General features: G+C 46.8%; 1 protein-coding gene across 4 annotated transcripts in view; it reads right to left on the reverse strand.

Annotated features, from left to right (window-relative positions):
* Positions 1–20001, reverse strand: part of GMIP (GEM interacting protein) — a 320436-nt gene that overhangs the window by 16927 nt on the left and 283508 nt on the right. For all 4 annotated transcript variants that reach the window (XM_078681149.1, XM_078681159.1, XM_078681167.1 and 1 more), the window contains one exon: positions 15010–15147. In XM_078681149.1, the coding sequence (XP_078537275.1) occupies positions 15010–15147 (138 nt within the window). The remainder of the gene's footprint in view (positions 1–15009; positions 15148–20001) is intronic.

Raw genomic sequence — 20001 nt, forward strand, 5'->3', positions numbered from 1 at the left:
GGGAAATACCACAAGGACCTGATGATTACATTATACAATGTGCTTTATATGTTTTTAATGATTTTCTGAATAATTATTTATATTTTTTATATTTTTACATTTCCTCTCTGTTCATCTTACTGGTGTGTGAAGAGTGTCTTGGAAAATTGATGCTTGGCGTGTGACATTTATCCAAAGGGGATCTCTTTTCAGACTTTCACAATTTAGTTTTATCAGAAAAACTCGGTTTGTGTAATTTTAGTGCCCATTTTAATGAAAAATGTGCTTTCTATAAATGACATTGTGTCATCACAAAATGATTTAGTTACATTAAAAACATTTCCCTCCTCATGTCCATCAAAGCTAGGCGCGTTGTTAAAGTTAATCGTTCTACATTTTTGGTAGTGGTTCTAAAATGTTTATGAAGTCCTGCTCTACAGAGCTGCCCCTTATGACCCATTTAGAACTGGTTACTGACTGCTTCTTGGATTCAGTAAGCATTCAATATTTGGTAAAACGCAGAGGCAGTCTCCAATTACGGATACATTTCCTGGCTAGTTGCAAAGAGTGGAGAAGTGCTGCCTCCTCCTCCTCGTGATTCACAAGTACTTACAGTGAGTGCAATTACAGGTAACTTGGCACTTTCTAAAATGGTCTTTTCAGGATTATTCTGCCACTTCATGCACTGCAACGTTTGCAAATTTAAAATGTCTTTTGTACTTATGGTCTTTCCTGTTCTGCCCCTCTAGTGACCATTTCCGGGTAGAGGGACCTGTTGAACCCAATACCCTCACACCTCTGTTTCTGTTTGTTTCTGAACAATTTTGAATATTCTCTTCTGCAGGTTTTGAGTCCTTTATTTGAACACATGTAGCTCACCTCATACTTATTTCACAACTTTCCCGTCTGGATACATAAAAACATTCAATCAGAAATTGCAGACAAATAGACATTTTGGACAATCCAATCAAATTGTTAATGCTATTCTAGTCATACCAAATTGAAGGCATGTGTTCCCCGACCATCTACTTGTCAGTAGTGATTCGCCAAATTGTTTAGTGACACTCCATCCTGTAATTTACTGGTAGAACGGAAGAGATATGCTCTATAGTCCAGGTAGGTATTTTCGTTCTTTTTTTTTTTTTTAAAGAACAATTTATTAGCATTTTTATTGGGCACAGACAATACATTTTCAAAAGTGAAACAATATGAGAGAACACCTTCTCCCATGCTGCATGGGGTAGGTAGAAAAAACTGTTTGATACATTTTCTGGGAATCTCTGTGGGAACATAAAATGACGATACCTTATTACACAAACAGGCTAGATTGAGTAGTGTGGCTCACTGGTTAGAGGCAGCAGACCCAAGAGCAGAAGTCGGCCCGGGACCAGGGTTCAATTCCCGACGCGGCAGGGTCGTGGACCTGGGTCAGCGGACTCGATAATTTTCGCTTCGGTGCTTACTCTAATCAGGGGTTCCACTCGGCAACTCTGGGCATTAGCTTGCCTAATCGCCACAATGGCCCCATCAATTCCGGGGATTCCTGGCTCCACCTTGGGGACTCCCAGCAGGGACCATCCCACAGGGAAAGCCAGGACGGGTTCCCCAGAGTTATACAGCGCCAGGAAACCTATGGACGGGTAGCAGTGCGCTTTACAAGCTCAAATACATTTACATTTGAGCGTTCAACAATTTTAAATAATTCGCTGAGCTCTCCCAGTCTCTATTTCCAGACCTCAAGGTCTCTGCCCTCTCTCTTCACTTAATAAGGAAAGTAAACCAATGCTTTCGACCTTGGCAGCAGTATCCGGTAGGGGAGTCCATCAGGCGCTGGCCCAACAGAGTTGTGCGTCAAACTGGAGGTGGATATATTCTAGGTTACAGATACGTTTTTCCATTACAAGGATGGATCATAGCGTCTGGGGAGATTAAACTTTTTCTTGAGTTGTGTAATGGCTAGTTTACATGCCTCTAAGCATTGGAGGGTAACATATCATTCTACCATTATCATACAAGCACAGCTAGCTGGTCTCAAGCCTAACAACATTGTTTTAGCATCACAGGGTAGCGGGTAGCTCGAGATAATTTTCAGGGTGTCAGCCACTTCTTTCCAGAAGAGAACAATCTTGAGGCAGTCCCATCATGTATGCAGTATAATTCCTATCAACCTGCTCTGGCCCCAGTAAAAAAAAATGAGGTTACAGGGTACATCTGTATCTTTACCTGAGTGTAATCCCTGTCATATATTAGTTTATAATGGAACTCTATGTTGCATAAACTAATGGAACTTTTATGCATATCTCGTCTGAGTAAGTCCCACTGCGTCTGTCCAACCTGAGCATTGAAGTGTTTTCCCCATCTCTCTCTGTATACCCATTGTTCTGTCTCAGTATTTCCCATAAGTAGTTTATAAATATTTGAAATTACCTCCTTGGCGAAAAGAAGATTATCAATCACTTTTTCAAATGGTGTCTTATCACTTGTTGCTGCATCTTTTGTATCGGGTTGTAGCACCCAGTTCCGTAATTGTGTGTAGTTCATCCTCTCTGCTTCCCTCAGCCTGAACTCCTGTTTGCACAGCTTAAAAGACCTTATCGATCTGCTTTATAATTAATTGGTAATCATAGGTATTTTCATTGTTATCATACAGTTGGGCTACCGATCATTGCCACTTCTTGTCATGTTTTCTTATCTTCCAGATTTTCTCTGTTTCTGGCCACTCCAAAATAGATGTGGAGCACTGAATCTTGCAGTTGAAAATTGTTAATCTTCTAAATGTCTTATGCCACGAGTTCTAAAGGTCTTTAAACCCAGCACTGACTTAGTTTCCATGTTCCAAGGCACACCCGACAATCTCTGGATTCATACTTCACTTTGTAAGGGTCTTCTCTATGTTTCTTTAGACATTACAAGTTTAAGGCGTACGTGATGCAGCTAGCAGTGGATAAGGCCGCAGAGGGACCACAGGTTTGTTGTTAAAAGACAGAGGATTGATGGTGTTGACTCTGGTTGAGGAGGTGTCTTAAAAGCATTGTTCCCTTAAAATTATTTTTCAAATAACCTAGAGGTTTTTAGCACAACAGTCAGTTTTCTTACAATTTTTGATGTAGGTTGTTGCTTCACCAATCTAATGGCATGATTTAGAGTTTGCAGGGTAGATCATGCACCCATCCTTAGAGTACATGTTTCTCCTGCATTAAGCTACGGAGGAAATTCTATGTTGTGCAACCCCATACATCAGGATGTAGAAATGTCCCCAACAAAGTTGGTGTAAACCGTGGTAGACAATCTACCAGTGCCATTGGTAGATAACATGCTCGAGGTGTTGCTTAGATGTACTAGTTTCATGTGAAGGGCTGTCTCCTTTTCCGTTGCAGACTTTCTCAGGGGTTCCTGGCCAGACTTGGCGGCTTATCGGGCATTCTAGAGAAGTAGTTGAAGTGTTGCCTTTGTGGTGAATTTACCTCTACATCTTTGTGGGCCATGCACTATTTACCATTGGAAAAGTCCTGCGGACTGGCCTGACTCGATTTTTGTATGCCAGGGGGGCAAATGTAAAACTAGCACTGACAGGTTTAATTTTATCACCCTCCTTTGAGTCAAGCCCTAATTCCTTTGTAAACTCAAACACTACATAGTACCAACATCGCAAATATTGATTCTAGATGAAGATACATTTCTCATGCTGGTAAGTAGGAACATGTTAATTCTTTTTTTTTTTTTTTTTTTTTTTTTTCCTCATTTGCAAGACCCTTGTTCCAAGGAAAACGCCAACCACCTTGCGTGTCCTTTAGGCACAGGGCAAGAACATGATCTTTTCCCAAGCCCAGACAAAGATACCAGAGTGGCGGGAGATGTTTTCAGGAAATTTTACTCCATCTAGGCATATTTCAGCCCGTTGGACCAAGTTCGTTATCTTTATCAGGCGATATCTTGACCAGGACCATGGAGTGTATAGGCATAATCATCGGACCCGGGAGAAAAAAAAAAAAAAACTGTAAACCTGGTGATCATTCTAACTCCACTGAACCAGCACGTTCCAGAAGGTGAGGTTGCATTTATTGCAGGACCTGGCCATATCCACCTTTGATGTTTCATACAGGGACATTAACCAACCTGCATGCGATGGTGCCTTAGATTCAACCCAAAATTTACAGATCTGCCGTCTCGCCAGGAGAATTGCGTAAAACAGGAAGGTCCTTGCTGACCTAGTATTGTTATCATCCAGACCAAATATTATTAGTGGCAGTGTGAGGGGTTTTAAGAATTGAGTCCAGGGTAACTTTTACTTCATCCCAAAAAGCGTTGATAAAGGGACATTACATAAACATGTGAATATCGGAGGCTGCGGGGAGGTGACACTTGTTGCAACACTTTCCTGGCTGAAATTTGGAAAGCCTTAGTGGGGAGAGGTAAGCTCGATGTACTGTATACAAGTGATTAACAGCTTTATACAGGAGAGTGAAAGATCTTGTCCATAAGTCCTCACACTGAGCACCCATATCCAATCCCCACAACTCCTCAGGGTGAGTAAACTCCCCATCTACCTCCCCTAGAATAGACCAATACCAAAAGGCTACCTCTTTACCCCCCATTTGCCTCTCTACCAGTTGTTGTTCCAGGAAGCTACTCCTCCCTACATGGACTTTTTTTCTGATCAACTCCCGGGACCAACTTACTAGTTGTATATATTTAAATCTCGATAAGGCTGGGCCAACCCTCTCATAAAGCTCCTCCCATTCTACCAATGATCCTCATGCTAGCAACTCTCCCCATCTTAGAATTCCTGCCTCCTCTACGGGGGCAGCAAGTCTGTCTTTTAAACAAGGGGGAAGCCCCGGGGAGTCCCAGATTGGGGCAAAATTTGAGAAATAGGCCAACCCTATTCTTGCTTTTATTTGCACCCAGGGTTTCGCCAATGATTGTAAGATCTTTAACCTCACCTTTTAAAAAAAAACTCTGGTCCCCGAACTTGAATAGAAATCCATCAAGTGGCAAATTCGCCCCTATTAACATGGCCTTAAACATTTTCCCGTTTGAGGAACTTAAAGGAGTTTTCAGCAACATCCTTGAATGGGACAGCTGGAATGCCCAAGCGTAGTACTGTAGGTCTGGCAATGCGAGCCCTCCCTTTTCCCTCCTCCTCCTTAGTTTCTTCCATGCCAGTCTAGTTGCTTTGTATCTCCAGAAAAAAGAATTAATTTCCTGCTGGCACTTTTGAAGTTGTTTAGAGTCAAAAGCTAGTGGGATGGAATTAAAGATAAACGTAAATTTTGGGAAATGACATTTTTACCAAACTTATTCTCCCAAGAACGGTCAGAGGGAGAAAAGACCAAGATTTTAATAGCGCCCTACATTCTCTAAAGACAAGGTCCAGATTAATCTGTGCCGTCATGCTGATGTCCTGGGTGATCCTTATTCTCAGATAGCGCATGGAAGGGGTCACTACAAACTGTGAGTTGTCTAAATTCCAGGTCATGATCTCGGTTTTCCCCACGTTGATTTCATATCCCGAGAACCGCCCAAATTCCTCTGCCCTTTTTACAACTGTGGGAAAAGCTTGAACCGGATCGGTTGTATAAATAAGAATATCATCGGCGTAGAGTCCTACCCGCTTCTCCCAACCTCTGAATTCAAAAGAGGGAATACTAGGCTCCTCTCTCAGGATTTGTACGAAAGTTTTTTTTTATTTTTTATTTATTTATACAAAATTTATAGCGCGCTCAGTTACCCAGGAGCATCCCGGCGCGAAACAGAAGAAGAGAAAGACAGCTGCTCAAGGCTACACGGGGAACAAATGAGTCTTGAGAAGTTTCCTGAAAGGAAGGATCTTAGACTCCGAACGAATCTTAAGGGGCAGGGAATTCCACGAAGACGCCACTTGCACTGGGAAACGTCTGCCTCCAGAGCGAGCCTTCCTAACTCTAAATGACTGCAGAAGATGTCCTTGATCCGAGCGCAAGGGCCGTGTGGGCTTATAGGGGCGTACCATGGTGGAAAGAATGGGGGGGCCCTTGCCATGTAGAATCTTGTGGGCCATACACAGCGCTTTAAATTTCACCCGTTCCCTGACTGGGAGCCAGTGCAGCGTTTTCAAGGCCGGGGCAGCAGAGTGTCTTCTGGGCACATCCATCAACACTCTAGCAGCTGCGTTTTGTGTTTGTTGGAGAATTTTAAAAGTCGCTTCGGGAGCACCGAGAAACAACGCATTCCCATAATCGAGCCTTGACAAGATTAGGCCGCGAATCAGCAGCTTCCTTGCAGGATCAGGAAGCAGAGGCAGCACCTTGCGGGCTGACCGCAGCAGCCCAAAACAGACCCCCGCGGTCTTCCTAGCGTGGGTCCTAAAGGACAGATCTTCATCCAACCAAACTCCCAAGGTCTTAATCTCCTTTTTGGGAGCTGGTGGGTCACCCAAAGACCGGGGCCAACAACTAGGAACAATGGAGGGACTAGATTTGCCTAGGAGCATCAGCTCAGTTTTTTCTCCATTAAGCTTTAGTGCAGAGTGGGACATCCAACGATGGACATTGGCGAGGCAGTCATGCAAAACCTCGGGTTGTTCCCCTAGCTTGGTAAGGCCTACCACCAGCTGAGTATCATCAGCGTAGCTGATGATCTTTACTCCTGAGGGGGCCACCACTCTTTCAAGAGGAGTCATGTATATATTAAATAAGGTAGGGCTCAAAGATGAGCCCTGCGGGACTCCACATTGAAGAGGGAAGAGGGTCGATTTTTCTGCTCCTTCCCAAATTTGGTAGAAACGGTCGGAAAGGAAAGATTCTAGCCATTTTAGGGCCGTCCCTGACACCCCCACCTCTGACAGTCGTTGGAGGAGCACCTGATGACTTACGGTGTCGAAGGCAGCACTCAAGTCCAGGAGGATCACTGCCACTGACCCTCCTGTATCAAGAATGCTCCTTGCTTCCTCCACCACTGCCAGAAGAGCCGTGTCAGTCCCCTGGCCGGGACGAAAGCCAGTCTCGGAGTCTCCCAACAAGTGATGCGACTCTAGATGACAAGAGAGCTGCCGGTTGACCAACTTCTCCGTAACTTTAGAAAAGCCGGGCAGAAGTGAGATAGGCCTAAAGTTGGCCAAATTAGAAGAATCCAGTCCTGGCTTTTTCAGTAGTGCTTTCACCACTGCCTTTTTCCATCTCTGTGGCACCATGCCCTGAGAGAGTGACAGATTAACTAGGTCAGTAAGCGGAGTAGACAGAGTGTTAGCTACTAGTTTAAGGTATTTCATGGGGACAGGGTCACTAGGAGATCCACTCTTCATCTCTTTCAAAGCTGTAATGACCTCCTCCTCAGAAAAAGGACCAAAGGAAGATAGCTCGTCCGGGCAAATAACTGGACTGACATCTGAGACCAGGGTCTGAGGAATTGCAGGCAGAGAGGACAAAATCTTCTCTATCTTAGAGTGAAAAAAGAGAGCCAGTTCTTCACACATTTCTTTAGGATTGTCATATACAACTGGAGGGACGGGGGCCTTCAGAAGTTCCTTAAAATTTTTAAAGGATTCCGCTGGTGAGTTACTTGCCCTCTCGATCCTGGCGCAGAAGAAATTCCTTTTGGCATCCTTCAGCGCATTTTTATATTTCCTCATCTCTCTTTTATAATTTTCTAGCCTTTCTTTCGTCCCCTCTCTCCTCCATGCACGTTCTAATCTTTTGCATGAGGTTCTAAGACCCCTAAGTTCGGGGGTATACCATGGAGCTGAGCCAATTCTTCTTTCCCTGACAGGTCTCCGTTTTTTTGGAATCAACGAGTCCAATGCATTGGTCAGCCACATGCCCATATCTTGATCGGCGATAGTGGGATCAGCAACCGGGGGAGGGCAGGTTCTTGCTAGCTCTGTCGCCCAGCTGTCCACCGGCAGCTTCGACCAAAGTCGTTCTACTGTGTACTGCCGTGGTATAGGAGCTCTCTCCTTCTCTAGCTGCCATCTCAGCGGCACTAGATAATGGTCCGTCCAGGGGAGAGCCAGCGGTTGGGAAGCTTGCAGATTCTTAGAGTTGGCAAAGGCCACATCAAGCTGATGACCCCTATTGTGGGTGGCCCCAACATTAGCAAGATGCAGATCGAGTGCGCCCAATGTGGCTTGAAGGTCTCTCGCCACTGTATCATCGGGGTCCTCAAAGTGTAAATTGAAATCCCTGAGAATTAGAAAGTTGGAGGAAGCGGCAGCCAATGGAATCACTGCCTCCATGAAGGAGTCTACGAACTTACCCAGCATTGCAGGCGGCCGATACACAAGAAGGCCAGAAATAGAGACAGTTGGGGATATGCAAAGGGAGAATTGACAGCCTTCAGAGTGATTAATGCCGCAGTCTACCGCTTTGCATACGTATTTATCTCTGTAAACAATGGCCACTCCTCCCCCCCTCCCGTCCAGCCTGTCCAAATGGAACATGAGGTATCCCAAGGGGAGGGCTTCGACAATGTCAGGGCCAGAGCAAGGGGTCAGCCAAGTTTCCGTAAGGAACAGGGCGTCCAGACTTTGGTCTAAGAGGAGGGAGTTAATTTCCGTGGCATGACACGGTAATGACCTGCAGTTCAGCAGGGCCATAGAGAGCAGAGTCAGGTCCTTATCGGTACTAACCGAAAGGCACACATGACAGTGTGCAAACGGGGTGCCTTCCGCCCAGCAATAGCTACAGCTGGAATGTCTGGGCACACGTAACGACAGCAGAGCCTCCCTAGAATAACTCATCAAAAGGTTCCTTGACGTCACAGAATTAGGCAGGGCACAGACGGGCTTGACTCTGGCGAAACTCCGGCGACAATCCGGTGATGACGCTGCGTGATGACGCTGCGCGTCAGCATGATGGGCTTTATGTACGCCGAGCGCGTAAAGACTATTGCGCTAACCGCGCCGCCGGCAGTGTCCCCCTCCCAAGATGGCCACACAACAAGACAGAGGGCAGGGACCCGCGAAAAACGCGGTGATCAACCGATTAGAGTGGGGGTAAGGTGACAGGAATGCAAGTCTGCGAGTGGCGTTTAGTTAAAAGCAGGGGAAATGCAGATAAATTAAAATAAACAATAAGAGCAAAACGGGGCTTTTTAAAAACGAATAAATCAGGCAGCTTGCAGCAAGGTAGCTGTTGATGCGCAGGCTTTCCTAGCATTCTGTTGCAAGAAGGTTCAATATATAAATTGAATAGGAGGGGGGAGAGCGGACAGCCCTGCCTGGTACTCCTCATAATTTGGAAGGGCTCAGTGCAGGCACCATTGACCAAAAGACTGGCCCTAGGGTCTCTATATAGAAGGTTGATGACTCGACAAAACTTAACCCCAAACTGAAATTTTCTCATTACCGCGGCCAGATAGGGCCAATTGACCCTATCGAATGCTTTGGTAGCATCCAAGGTCAAGATAGCCAGGGGAAGAGAGAAAGATGAGGCGATGTCAATTGCGCCGACCAGGTCGTGGGTGAAGTCTGCCAATTGGCGCCCCCTTATAAATTCCTTCTGGTCTTGGTGTATGATTGAGCCGATCTCGCTACCAAGCCGTGCCGACAGAATAGCAGCAAAGATCTTATAGTCATCGTTTAGGAGCGAAATCGGCCGATAAGACCCCCCGTCGGTCGGGTCCTTTTCAGGTTTGGGGATAAGACAATTATTGCCTCCCTCCACGACTCAGGTGGCACCGAGCCATTTAAGAAGATATCATTAAAGAGGGCTGTCAATGTTGGAATAATAGCAGGACCCAATACGCGGTACAACTCCCCAGGTAGACCATCTGGCCCAGCCGCCTTTCCCCGCTTCAATAGGCTAATAGCTTTGCTTACTTCTGCCCCTGATATTTCCTTGTCCAAACGGTCGCTCTGTTCTAATGAGAGGGTAGGCAGTCCGACTCTGTCCAGCCATAGGTCCCTAGCTGTTGCGTCTTCTGTAATCTCCTCCTTCTAGATATTTTGGTAGAACTCCTTAAAGGCACTCCCGATTTCTGGGTTAGAAATCCTAGCTGTTACTTCCCCCGCCACTTTTATTTCCCTGATGTATTTTTTGGCCTGATCTGATTTTATTTTCCAGGCCAAAACCTTACCCGCAGCCTCTCTATACTCGAAGTGTGAGAGCCTGCTCACCTCCCACCTCTTAGCCACCCTTTCTTGAAGTAAGTTTTCCAGATTTTTCTTTAACTCTACACGCCTCTCTTGGTCAGCTAAGGATCCTAATGCGGAGCCACAATTCTGGTCTAAGAGAGACAGTTCCTGCTCTATATTATTAGTTGCTTCTCTATATACCTTCCCTCTATGAGAGGCGCCATTGGTTATACACCCTCTTAGGGAAGCTTAAAGAGCTTCCCACACAGTCACTATCGTAGCAGAGTTTAAATTGATTTCCAGGAATGAGGTGGACTCTGCTATAAGGAAGCCTATCTCCTCTTCCTCAAGCAGGATCGTCCGGTCAAAGGACCACGAAGTAGGTCTAATCTGCTGGGAGAGAGTTAAAGTGAAGAGGATAGCTGAATGGTCAGACAAATGTGAGGGGAGATACACCAGGTCCATCAGAGCGTCTTTGAGATTGTAGCTAAAAAGAGCGTAGTCAATTCTCGACTTATGTTTCTATTTGTGATTCTGGAAGGAAACTCCCAGGGTGTTGCCCGCTCTCTCCCTCCATAAATCCGCTAATCCCAGAGTTGTCATTATTGATATAAGGGTATGCCTAGATTTGGAGTGCGTTAGTGTTCTAGAGTTAGGCGACTTGTCTAACTTGGGGTTTAAAACAAGGTTAAAGTCTCCAACCCATTTCACCGGGTCTTGAGAGGTGATCAGGTGGCTCTGAATCATGTTCAGGTATGATGGATCATCGTGGTTAGGGCCTTAGTAGCCCACTAAAGTATATGCCCTACCATCTAGCCGTACTTTGGAGAGGAGCCATCTTCCACTGAGATCCTCCTTATGCTCTATAATCTGAGCCTTTGCCTGCTTTTTAAAAATAATGAGGATCCCACGTATGTTAGTATTATGGTCCGTGCATAGGAATTTTTCCACCCACTTCAGCCTTTTCAACATATCATTCACCTCGTGTTTGAGTAGGTGCGTCTCCTGGATGACGATGACCTGCGCGGGGGAGTCTCTCCGATATTGTAGGATTCTATATCTCCTACGACTCACATGCAGGCCATTGACGTTCCAGGATAGAAACTGTAACCCAATCATGTCCCTTTCCTACCCCATTCCACCCACCCACCTGTAGGACCCTCTCTTAAACGCAAAAGTTGACCTCTTTTAACCTGACCAACACTGCTCGTGGGGCGTTTAAAAAAGTTATGATTTAGAACATATGGGACGAGAACCAGCTTACGAGGACTTTTTAACTCTTCCCCCCCCCCTCTCCCTGGAAAACCCACCATTACTTACTCTGGCCAGATATATAGCCAGATTTGCGTCTTCGAACAGACCCTCTCCACTTGCCCTGCCTACCCTGGATAACAATGAAAGCCGGCTACCCATAAGCGTTCGAGACTAAGTGGCTTTTAAGAAAGCATGGTTTTGGTAGGACGGGAGGCCCCACCACCCCCCATTTGTGACAAAGTTCTAATTCAGGCGTATATATTTCTGATTTTTAGGTTTCTAGTCTTATTTTATTTTTGTTTTTATCTTATTTTTTTTATCATAACCTTCAGTTTACTAGTTACATTTATTATTAAGATTATCCATTACTTTCATGACATTTTACTTCATCTTTTCTGTATTTTTTTCTTGTTACAATTATAGTTTCCCACTCAGTTTAAGATTTAGAGTAAAACCATGTCTATGAAGCTCTATGAAGCTCTCGACCTGGGGTTTTTAAACTGGAAGCAGGAGAAAACCTTAGTGACCCCCCCCTGTGCGTGGTCACTGATGGATGCTAATAAGTCGTCAGCTTCAAGAGGGGGGCGGATGTTATGGATTTTATTGTTGTACATCACCCTCAAGAAAGCAGGGAACCTCATCTGCACTGTTGCCCCCAAGGCCCTAAACTTCTCCATTTTTTGGCCGAGTTCCCACTGTCCGTCTAGGGTGGTTTTTAACAAGTCGGATCGGACTTCAAAGGAAAAATCTGGGGCCTTTAGTGACTTAGCCTTTAGTGCGAGGTTCAGAATGTTTTCTTTTGTGGTGTATGTAACGAAATTCACTAATATTTTCCTTGGTTTCACTCTCCCGGGGTTGAGGCGAAAGGGGTCTCTGTGTATCCTCTGGATATCTTTCTCCAGATCCTCTGCTGTCTCGTCCAGGTTGAGGGCATTTTTTAATAATCACAACACATATGCCTTAATTTCGCCACCCTACTTCCCCTCTGGGATCTTCAGGAGTCTAAGGTTATTCCTTCTTGAGTAATTCTCCAGGGTCTCGACCCTCTCCTTCATTACATCCCCATCTCTCCGAAGGCATTGGATCTTAATCTCTGCGGACTCAAGGCTAGCTTTTAATTCCCCCCTGATCCTTCCAGGTTCTCTGTTCTCTCAAAGAGGCCGCCCACCTTTTTTCGAGGGTCTCACACACTGCCCTGATCTCGTTCTGGTTGATCTTGGATTCCGCAAAGCCGCTCTTAATCTCCTCCCTCATTGCAAACAGGAGCGCCTCCAGATGTCTACCCCCGCTGGTTCCTCCCACAGATGGATCACCTTTTGCAGCCCCAACACCCTCCGTAGGAAGATCATGCCCCCCGAGCTCCTCTACTGCATTGACCTGGAGACCTCTGCTGTAATCCCTGATCCAAGAGACTCGATCACCTGGGCTGTTTCAGGGTTACTCATGATTCTTTCACTGGCCACATCTGCACTTTGTTGGATATCAAGCACTTGGGTCAGAACTTTAAAGTAGGAGAGCAGCGATGGTGTAATTTGCGTTGCACTCCTTAGTACCCCCTTGAATTTGCCTTTACCCCCTAACTGGGTACTAGAGTTAGTACTAAGTTTGGGGTGGATAGACTCCTTTCTTTTTATAGTCCCAGCAGTGACTATTTCGAGATCCTCTTCCAATGCAACCTCAACCTCGGGCACCTCTACCCCCTCTACCCCCACTTCGCACTCTCTCTCTGGGCCAAACTCTCGTGCACAATTTTGGATCGCCCTCCTGCCTTCACTGTGCTTGTCCACGGCGGTGCTGCTCCTAGAGCCCTTCCCCCGTCTTCTGCCCATGCCCCCTCGCTTTTCAGGAGTGCTGCTGATGTGATTAACGGACTTTGAGCCCCCTCCTCCTCCCTGTCCCCTCTCCTTACTGTCTGATACTTTGTTCCCCGGCGCTGGAAGGGGTCCACGGGCTGCCGTCGCTGTGTCCTTAGCCCTTACGGCGCGCTACCCTCAGGCTCAGGTTCTGTGTGCCCAATAGGGTGAGTATGAACAAAAATCGGATGATTCTTTGCCCGTCCTTCCTCACTTTTTCCTTGAAGGCCTCTTTCAGACCCTCTTAGGAGCCCGCGAGCAGCTGCCCTGCGGCCTCGCCGAAGCTCCACGGCTGCTTCCTTCCACCGCGAGAGAGAGGCGGGGGCGGTACCAGGCTCACACACATCGACGCCGCACTGAGCCGCGCCGATCCAAGCCGTTCACCGACATGAGCGAAAGAGGCTCCAAAAAGTTATGGCTTTACTCCCCTTTGTCTCCGAAGACCGTCGGGAGTTAACCTACGGTAGAAAGCCGGTGAGAAGCCAGTAAAAATCAGTATCTACACCATTACTCCAGGGACTAGGGAGAGGTCCGTTTAGAGACGCGCGCACCGCCCTAACCAGCGGCCGCCATGTTTTCCCCTCTCAGATCGAACATGTTAATTCTTTGGAAGAATAAGGGAGTGCGAGTTCAGTCAGTGGTGGGCCACCCGTCTGTTTGATGTTGAACTGATGTTTTATTCCAAACTTAGGTGAAGCCTCATGGGAGTACATCAGCTCCGTAAAGTGCTCAAAGGGATCATTCATCTCAATTTTGCTTTACTGATTATATATACATATATATATATATATATATATATATACATACATATATATACATACATATACATCCATACACACACAGCTATAAATATACATTATGTGCAGTAAACAAATGTAGAATAACAAAAATGTAGAGACAAAAAGTAGAAAACGGGAGTACAAAAAGTTAAATACATTAAAAAAGTTGAGAATTGTTGTGAAGAATAAATTGAACGGGTTATGGTCGGTGTTAAAGGTTTAGGTTTAGGGTTAGGTTAAGCTCATGTTCAGAAATTCAGGCAACAGTAATGTGTTGAGTGAGAGATGATAGGGTGTATGGGTCGTGACTTCTTGAAATGTACTCTTTTTGTATTCCAGTTTTTTAAAGTTTTCTTTTTTTTTTATTACATACAGTCATATATGACTTTTATCCACATGGGACTTTATTCAAATTGAGGCATACAATATGTACCAATTGGACCAGATTTTAATTCTGACTAAAGCAAAGATGCAGCACTTAAGAAATATATTTTACACACAATAAGCATGTGTCTTCAAAAGATCATTGAGGCATTTGTCCATCATGTGTCAGGCTCAACTGACATGATGCTGCCTATACCCAATTGCTGTCGATCCATTCAAAACAAATCCACACTGATGGGGAAGTTTCTACTGTATCTTGGACTCTCTAAACTGAGGCTTGCGTTGGCTAAATAAAAGTGCTTTGAGGGAAGAACATTTTATGCTTAGGGCTGTGCCCTCTGGATATTCTTTCCTCTCCACTTCGCTCCTGAAGATGTGTGGGGATGCCAGTTGGGTTTGAAATCCACCCCCTCTCACACAAAATCGAGTTCTTTATGATTCACATCCTAAAAACACCTTGAGGACAGATGCCATGGTGCTGCATATCGTTCTCCAAAGAGCAGATGCTGGCAGCCTTGTGTAATCTCTCTCCATTCCTCCAAGTTAAAGAGGTTCCTGTACTCTAATTGTGTTTGGCGTTTTATACAGTGCTAAATACCACAGCATGGTCAATTCAAAGCACTTTACAACTAAAGCCAAATATATGCAGTATCTTTTGGAACTACAGCAATTGGAAGATGCTACAGTCAGTTCGCCAGTGTTTACGTACCTCTTTCAGGAACTGCTTCAATACACCGGTGATGTCGTGAGGGGAGTGATCGGCAAGCTCAACCAAATTCCTTCCGTTTTCAAATGCTTGGCACAGCTTTTCTACACGAGCTCTGGCACCACTGATCCGATAAATTCCCTGAAATGCAATATTAAATTTACCTCAAACCTGGGTCAAATCTCACCATTAGAAGCCATCGAAAGAAGCAATATGCTGTTTATCGTTACCCAGGCTAATGCCAGTGGGAGCCATAATGGGCAAAGTCAATAGATCTTCCTATTTTGGTTTACCAGTGCAGATCTGTTGGCTTTGCCAATACGTTTTGCCAATGGTACTCGGCATTGGCGAAAAAGAAAACACATGTTATTGCAGTTGCTGAACAGCACTGACAAAAAATGCAACAGTGTATACACACGCAGTCCTCCTCATGCATGCACACACACGTCAGGAGGTGACTGTGGCCCCTGCTTGATGACATATACATCTGCATGCATCACTAAGCAAGTCATAATGCAACTCGACCTTTTATTGATTTGTTTAATTTACCAATACAAATTGGTGGATGCCCATCTTAAACGGGGTAAATCAAAAATAATTATAAAATTGTGTGTGAAAGTACATTTTCAGAAAGGAGCAGCACTGTAGCAAATTGCAGCTGCCATGCTCTCTTAAAAAGTAAATAAAAACATAAAAGTAACTAAGAAAGAGGACTGGCAAGGGTGTGGCGGGCAATGGAAAAACAGGGGATGAGAGTAATTGAGTGAAAACCCCTAACACGCGATGTCAGTGAGGAGGAACGCGCAGTAGTGCAATGGAAGGTGGCGATTATTAAAAATAAATCATGGAGGGTTGGCTAACAACAGATCTACTGGGAAATGGAAGACCAACACGGAGAGCACAGGGGAGAGAGGGATTTGAAGGGGAAATCTGCACACAGGGGAGATAGGGCGCAGAAAAGAAAACGCATGCACTGCTAACAGAAAAATAAAAAAGTAATTCATTGCATGTTAGCAGTGAAAAGATAAAAGTCATCCAATCAAATGATGGTACAGGAGCTATGCCCCACAGGATGCACAGATAAAAGCATGCTGTTGGACAGGCCGCATGGTCGGGCTGCCCCCCTCCCCGCAATGGGACCGGGACCCTGGCTCTCCCTGCATCCCCAGCCAGAGTCCCCACACGACCAACCGAAGTACCCTGCAATCCCTCCACTACAAGACACCAGCTCCGGACCCAGCCGGCCCGGGTCACCATCCACACCACAACATCGACCCGGCCGCCATCTTGGGGCACTGCAGCACGAGGCCGCGTGGCCTCAGCTCGACCCTAACCTGGGCCCGGCCGGCCCCGACATCGAGGCACCAACCTCCCCCCAGGAAGCAGAGTGACCACTTGGCGGGTCAATGGGAGAAGGAATCGTCAACGGCTCTCCTCCGCCAGGTGTCGATCACCCCCGGCCGCCCTGAGCGCTGGCTCCACCCCCCTGCTGGGTGTCTGGACTCCCTCATCCCGGACCCCCCGGCCCCCCCAGGCGCGAGGGTCCGGACATCAAAGGGGACCAGACCTATAACTGGGGCAGGGCCAGACCAGGACGGCAGTTGTATCCTGGAGTCGAGAGACCCGAGAAGAACTCATCCGTAACTGGCCTGCTGGCGCTGCCGCGGCCCTCTGCCTCGTGAAACCATCGTCTTGGCCTGCTGGCGCTGCCGCGGCCCTCTGCCTCGTGAAACCATCGTCTTGGCCTGCTGGCGCTGCCGCGGCCCTCTGCCTCGTGAAACCATCGTCTTGGCCTGCTGGCGCTGCCGCGGCCCTCTGCCTCGTGAAACCATCGTCTTGGCCTGCTGGCGCTGCCGCGGCCCTCTGCCTCGTGAAACCATCGTCTTGGCCTGCTGGCACTGCCGCGGCCCTCTGCCTCGTGAAACCATCGACTTGGCCTGCTGGCGCTGCCGCGGCCCTCTGCTTTGTGAGACTATTATCTTGGCCTGCTGGCGCTGCCGCGGCCCGATCCACAGACACTCCAGCTCGAGGATTGTGAGCTCGCCTCTTACCCCCACCGGTACCGATCCGGTACCAAGACTGTCCCGCTACCCCCTTTCCCTACAGAGACTAGAAGTGAGAGGACCCCCGGGTCCGAGACCTCCTGTATCGCTTATAACCTTGCCTTACGAACCTTATATAAAGCCTTGAACTCGACTTGGTGTGGTGCCTGTTTGTGGGGAGGGAGGTAACTTGTCTGTACGATCCCCGGAGACGGTCCCCCTCGGGGATCTCTCCCTCAGTGTCCGGCCGACCCTCAGGGTCCCCGTCTAACACATGCAAATTACATTGACAAGAAAACTCAAGCAGTGGACTGGCCCAAGTCCATTATAAGTATTTGTATTGTCCACAATGGGTCTCTCAACAACATATAACTAAAGCAAAACCCATCTTCCATAACTGAAGGAAAGTCAAGAGACTGACACATGTTAGAAGAGCTATTCAAAAGCTGGATTCTGTAAGCCAAGTATTAAACCTAGGACAAATCAATTAGGCATTTCTGAAGACTGGTGGAGTTTGCACAGTGTCTCCAATTGGACTCTGTTTAGAGGTGCAATGCCCAGGAACAGGCAATAGAGGGACAGCTGAAAAAAGAAGGTAGAGGAGTTGTGTAAACATTAAAAAAAAGGGAAAGGAACGAGAAGGAACCAGTACATATAAGGGAGCAGATGCAGCACCCACATATGCATGGACACACACTTGTGTGAGAAGGATTTATCCCTGGGTACATGGTGAAGCATACCAGAACTAGTGCATGCATGCACCCAAATATTGGAAATTGGAAACCATGCAAAGTAATGGAGTTTCTGAAAGAGCCTTCTAACCGCAGTTTCCTCACCTTATGAATTTCCCCAGGGGCCAAACTGGATCTGGAAACTTATTAACTATCCCTTGTGCAATGGTGGGTGGCGTCATGGCTCTTCGTCGGCTCTGTCCCGGATGTGATATCAGGCCCCATATATGGGCCGCCTTTGCTGACATCAGTTCCTTTCATTCAGCACCTTCTGATCCAGATCCGGAGTTTGCAGTAGTGTCTCTGACAGACTTATTTTTTCAGGAAATTCTATTTCCCTTCAAAAACCAATTACAGTGTGCAAATATGAGCCCTATGGCAGGTTTTAAGCCTTTCTATAAGGTCGCCGACATTGCAACATCGGCCTCTGGTGCCACGGCACCTGTCTCGACTTGGAGTCCTGCCCTTGCTGTGCTAAGATGAATCGCAAAGCCATCCGTTATTGGGAACCTAATTGGCCATCGCCAAACCCTGCAGGAAGAAGGAGCTCTAATTGAGGTTGAGGGCATGAACGCACTCTTGTCCCTCATGCTGCTCATGAATGTTCCAAATCGAAGTCACGGATCTCGTGTAGGTCTAAGGCGTCACATAAGAAGTTGAATCATGGGTCTTTGTCGTGCCGCTATTCATGCCATTTAGAGTCAAGCAATGCCCCGAGTATCTCCAACCCCAGTGGAGCCGTTCCATTGAATGGACGCCAGCAGTGTTCCCGCTCTGACCTCCCCCCCCTCTTAAGCAGACTGCTGTAGCAGATGAACACTATCGCCTTAAAGAGGCTGTCGGGATAATATTTTTACCCCACCTAATAACACTGGAGTGCCTTTGGACCCCATGGATCCATGCGGCTGCCAGTCGGGACCCTGTTGGTTTATCTTTCCCTGAAAACAACTGCGCCACGTGCCTTCTAGTTGTGGTCAGTCCTTTCCTCTAGCACTGAACCACCGACTCTAACAGTGGTGCAATGCAACCCATGGTGCTTTGACAGATGCCACCGGCCCGAGCCTTGACACCTGTACCAATGTCACTGATGTCAGAGATAGATCTGATAGTTTAATCGGGTTCCGCAAAGCTCTGCCCCTACCCTCTGGGCCGCATTCCAACCCAGACACATCTCAACCCAGACACATCTCTTCACTACGATGAGGACAAGGATGATTATGGGTATGGTCTGCATGACAAGAGAAACCTATTTGAGGATCTACAGGAGGCTTGTGGTTGGGATACCTCACCAAACATTGTGTTATCCTTCCTAAACCTGGCTATTGCTACTGAACACTCTGCCTTTTCGCCACATTGATCAAGAAGGCAAAGTCCTATAGTTTAATCTTCCCATGAAAAAAAGAAAAGACATAGTACCTCACTGCGGTTCTAAACCCAGCTCAGACCAACCAAGAGCCTTTATTGCCTGGTGACGCCGGGATGGCGTCACCAGGCGCTTTATAAGCTACCTTATTATTATTATTATTTAATGAGGCTCTCATTGATGTCCTAGTGGGCATGGGTCTTTCCCCACAGTGAGTAGCTAAGTGGCAAGAAAACACAAACCTAAGTTTTCTCCTCCAGCACCCCATCCTGAAGAGCTTGGTGGTACAGGCAACCACCAACCACCATAACCCAAGTACCTTCTCTGCCACCCTGCCTGAAAGGGAATACAAACAAATTGAAGCATTTGCAAAACAAATGTTCCCCAGAGCCAGTCTTGCCCTTAGGTCTGTCAACACCCCACGCCTCCTGGGTAGGTACTCGCACACTTAGTGGGATATGGTGGCTGACATCTTGAAGACTGTCCAAAAGACATCATAGCAAAATTGCAATGTCTACTTCCGATAGTTAAGATGCTGCAAAGTACACAATACATTCCGGTCTGGACAATACTCACTGCGAGGGGCAGTTTAAACCAGTGTGGTGCTTTGTGCCACACATCGATTGGCTTCACTGGGTTCTCGTCTCATGCCCGACAATCCCTAATAGACATGCACCTTGATGGCTCTAGGCTGTCTGGAGGTTCCCCTGGCCAAGGGAGCAATAGAGAGTTTACCAGAATCAGAGATCAGGAACGAAAGAGGCTTTTTGACCCATCCTAGACATTTGACCTCTGAACTTCTTCCTCCAGAAGGAAAAGTTTGGGATGCTAATCCTGGCCCAAGTCCTGTCTGCCCTGG

The sequence above is a fragment of the Lissotriton helveticus genome, chromosome 1_1, assembly GCF_964261635.1.
Source record: "Lissotriton helveticus chromosome 1_1, aLisHel1.1, whole genome shotgun sequence".
Lineage (NCBI taxonomy): Eukaryota > Metazoa > Chordata > Amphibia > Caudata > Salamandridae > Lissotriton > Lissotriton helveticus.